Source organism: Monopterus albus, unplaced genomic scaffold (assembly GCF_001952655.1).
Source record: "Monopterus albus unplaced genomic scaffold, M_albus_1.0 scaffold83.1, whole genome shotgun sequence".
NCBI classification, from domain to species: domain Eukaryota; kingdom Metazoa; phylum Chordata; class Actinopteri; order Synbranchiformes; family Synbranchidae; genus Monopterus; species Monopterus albus.
Genome location: NW_018127963.1, coordinates 812,535 through 815,845, shown reverse-complemented (window position 1 = coordinate 815,845; position 3,311 = coordinate 812,535). Strand labels below are relative to the sequence as shown.

Sequence of the window (3,311 nt, the reverse complement as noted above, 5' to 3'; positions counted from 1 at the left end):
ATCTACTCAATCCTGTGCGTAAAAGATATTTTGGAGAGGCACTTGGAACTCCAAAAGTGGCGTTTTAAATGAACGACAGCATAAACTGATCACAGAGGAAACCATCGCATTTAAAGACAACTGACGTGCACATCGATGCAAGATCGATGATCTTTGACTGCTCTTTTATGCCCGAAAAGAAGTTTTCTGCTCGACGAGAGCCTCGCACGGCCCTGCTCGACCAGCACCGGACAGCAGTCGCCAAACCTTCAGGTCAAAGAGTTTCATACTTTCAGCAGATTCTGGCGATGCGTGCGTTCAGTAGTTGGAAATAAAGCTGCTGCACAAGTCTGGTGTGGTTGGAAGGTGGGAGTGGAGAGTGTGTGCGCGCTCTCACTCAGTAGCCTCACCGGACCAGAGGAAGAGGAAACCCGGGAGAGGGGGGTGGGAGAGAAGCGGCGTTTCCAAGGATGACTTTAGGGACGGATATGTCCGACAGCTCTGCGTTGTCCGAAGATGTGGACATCGATGTGGTTGGGGGAGACATATCCGTCGGGAAGGACGGAAAGTACATTCACCACGAGTTCATCTTGGACAATGACTCGGACGACAATTACTCCCAGAACGCGGCCGAGAGGGTTTCCTCTCCCGGGCTCAGCAGCTCCGACTGCCCGCCAGAACAGATGGGGTCCAGTGCAGAGGCAGGGTCCGTGATTGGGGACAAACCAAGAAAAAGTGCACTTGTAAAGCCACCCTACTCCTACATCGCCCTGATCACTATGGCTATCCTGCAGAGCCCCAAGAAACGCCTAACTCTCAGTGAGATCTGCGAGTTCATCAGCAACAGATTCCCCTACTACCGGGAGAAATTCCCTGCGTGGCAAAACTCTATTCGCCACAACCTTTCCTTAAACGACTGTTTCGTGAAAATCCCAAGGGAGCCCGGCAACCCCGGAAAGGGCAACTACTGGACCCTGGACCCGGACTCAGCAGACATGTTCGACAACGGGAGCTTCTTGCGCAGGAGGAAGCGCTTCAAGAGGCACCAAAGTAATGAAATCCTCAGGGACTCCGGTGGTTTTCTTCCCGGGTTTGGATACGGCCCGTATGGATACAACTATGGACTTCAGCTACAGAACTTCCACGCAGCCCACAACCCGTATCACCCACATCACACAGGCGGTTCATTCCCGTTCCCTAATGCCCCCTGCACCTTGCCCTCTTCAGCGTCCATATTCCCTGCACCGCATCCCCTACCCTCCCTTTTAGGGACAGATTTAAGAAAATCCTTTTATCCTCAACTAAGCCCGTCTCTGCCGCCTCTCAAGACGGACTCCAGCACCCCTAGTCGGCCTTCTTTCTCCATTGACAATATCATCGGAGCTGCCAACTCCACCGCCTCTTCATACAGCGCGCAGCCGGGCAGCCAGGCTCAGATCCTGGCCATGTTGACCCCAGCCCTGGCCTCTGCTTCTAGTCATTTGAACCTATCACCGGACAGCATATTACAGCCTGGTCCACAGAGTCAAAGCTTTTCCATCAAAACCCCGAATATGAACACTTGTACTTTCTAAAAAAAAGAGAATGCCCGCTGAAAATCTTTTAATAAAAAGCCAATTGTGGCGTCGTCCTATGTGAAGGTAGGCTGAACATTCTTGCTGAAATAAGAGTGTTTTGGCTCTCCCCGTTTCTTACCAGTGTAGGAGGAGAGAAAGGTTTATTTATGGCTTGTAAATATGTGCATAACATTGAAAAACAAAAGCAAGAGAAACTCGGAGAAAACTCTTTTAAAACGATGCTGGCCCTCAACCTGGCACATGGCCTTCATTTGTCAGTGGGAGAAGAGGGGAAGGTTATTTTAACATAAGTTAAAGGTGTCAGCCATGGCTACGTGGATGATATCCGATTTTGTAAAAAATATAACTGAGAATTTTATTATGACTCTCCCCTCACCCCCTCGCCCCCTCACCCCCTCCCTCAGCTGTAGAGGACTACATGTTGAAATTGTGACGATATCATCTTCATGTTGTCATTGGACAAGTAGGCTGTGTGGTTTTGGTATAAAAAGAGCGCATTACCTCTCTCAAGCTTTTTGTTGTTCACGCAAGTTTAATTTAATTGTTGTTCGTTCCTATCTATTTCACAATTTAATCTGTGAAACATAAACTGTGTCATGTGTTGCCAATAGAGAGAGAGAGAGAGAGAGAGACACCTAAATGTTCATAGGTCATTTTTTGTTGTAATGACAAGTATAATAAATGTTTGTGAATTTGAAAAGGAAATCCGTTAATCTCTTATTTCATAGAAAGTTGATGCGTCGGGGATGCAGCTCCTCAAAAAAGAGTAAAAATAAAACAAACGAGTACGAACTAACTGGAATTGAATAAGGTTCTCTGCTCTTTTGTGATCATTTTTAACAAATGGATTGTGAAAGGTCTCATATTTCATTTTAAACCATTTTTATTTAAAGGGTTGCGCACAAAGAGCACGTTTTCATGCTTTTGTTGAACTACTCTACTTTAGGTGCAATTGTAATATTCTTGTTAGTTTCCATCACAGGACTCCTACATATGACCCTAATCAATTCAGGAGTGGACACATGATGAGATCCGTCTATTATTGCAGTAAATTATGAAGCTTTTTGGGTGTGAGAAACGTACTAAATTCGGTTTAAATATTTCAAACACGACCTGATGTAAATAACAGTGATGAATATCACGCAACAGTGGGCAAGTATTCCTCTTGTGTGGCTCTAGCTCGCTGGCAAAGGACCGTTTTCTTGCAAGTAACAAAGGTCCTAAATGAATGGGGACGTTAGCGCCTCGGCGGCACGTAATTGAAAGTGACCAAGGATATACACAGGGTCTTTTGGGCGTTCGTTGCTAATTTGTAGCAGCATTTTTCATCAGGCTCCTAATCCACCATAATGCGGCTATTTGGCCGTTTGTTGATGTTGTCAGTGTGGACCCCTGGCCCTAGGGAGTGAATGTGCGCACAGCAAGCGGTCCCCTGTGAGACCAGCCACACACATTTAGACCCTGAAAAGCAGTCTTCTCTAAAGGCTCTCGGTTTGTTCCGCTTTCATGTCATCTGTGTTGTCTCGGGACACATATAAAAGAAGCAGTGGGACTCGTCCCGCTACAGAAAACAGGCCTATTGGTCTTTTTCAGAGTTGTTGAAGCACATGTTTCCAGACAGGCGGGGGTGTAAAGCCTCTTTTATTTACCAGATCTGTGTGCAAATGGTTAAATTAGTTTGTGGGTGTTGTGACAGATGATTATCAAGGATGACGGGTGGGAGGGCTGACTCCCTGTTTTCCCTCAGCACAACTC

At 46.6% G+C, this 3,311-nt stretch overlaps 1 protein-coding gene across 1 annotated transcript; it reads left to right on the top strand.

Moving 5' to 3' along the window:
- On the top strand, nucleotides 1-1,914 carry foxd2 (forkhead box D2). Its single transcript, XM_020607049.1, has one exon. It carries the CDS (start codon nucleotides 450-452, stop codon nucleotides 1,551-1,553), a length of 1,104 nt encoding a protein of 367 aa, XP_020462705.1. The 5' UTR covers nucleotides 1-449; the 3' UTR covers nucleotides 1,554-1,914.
- The last annotated feature ends 1,397 nt before the right edge of the window (nucleotides 1,915-3,311 follow it).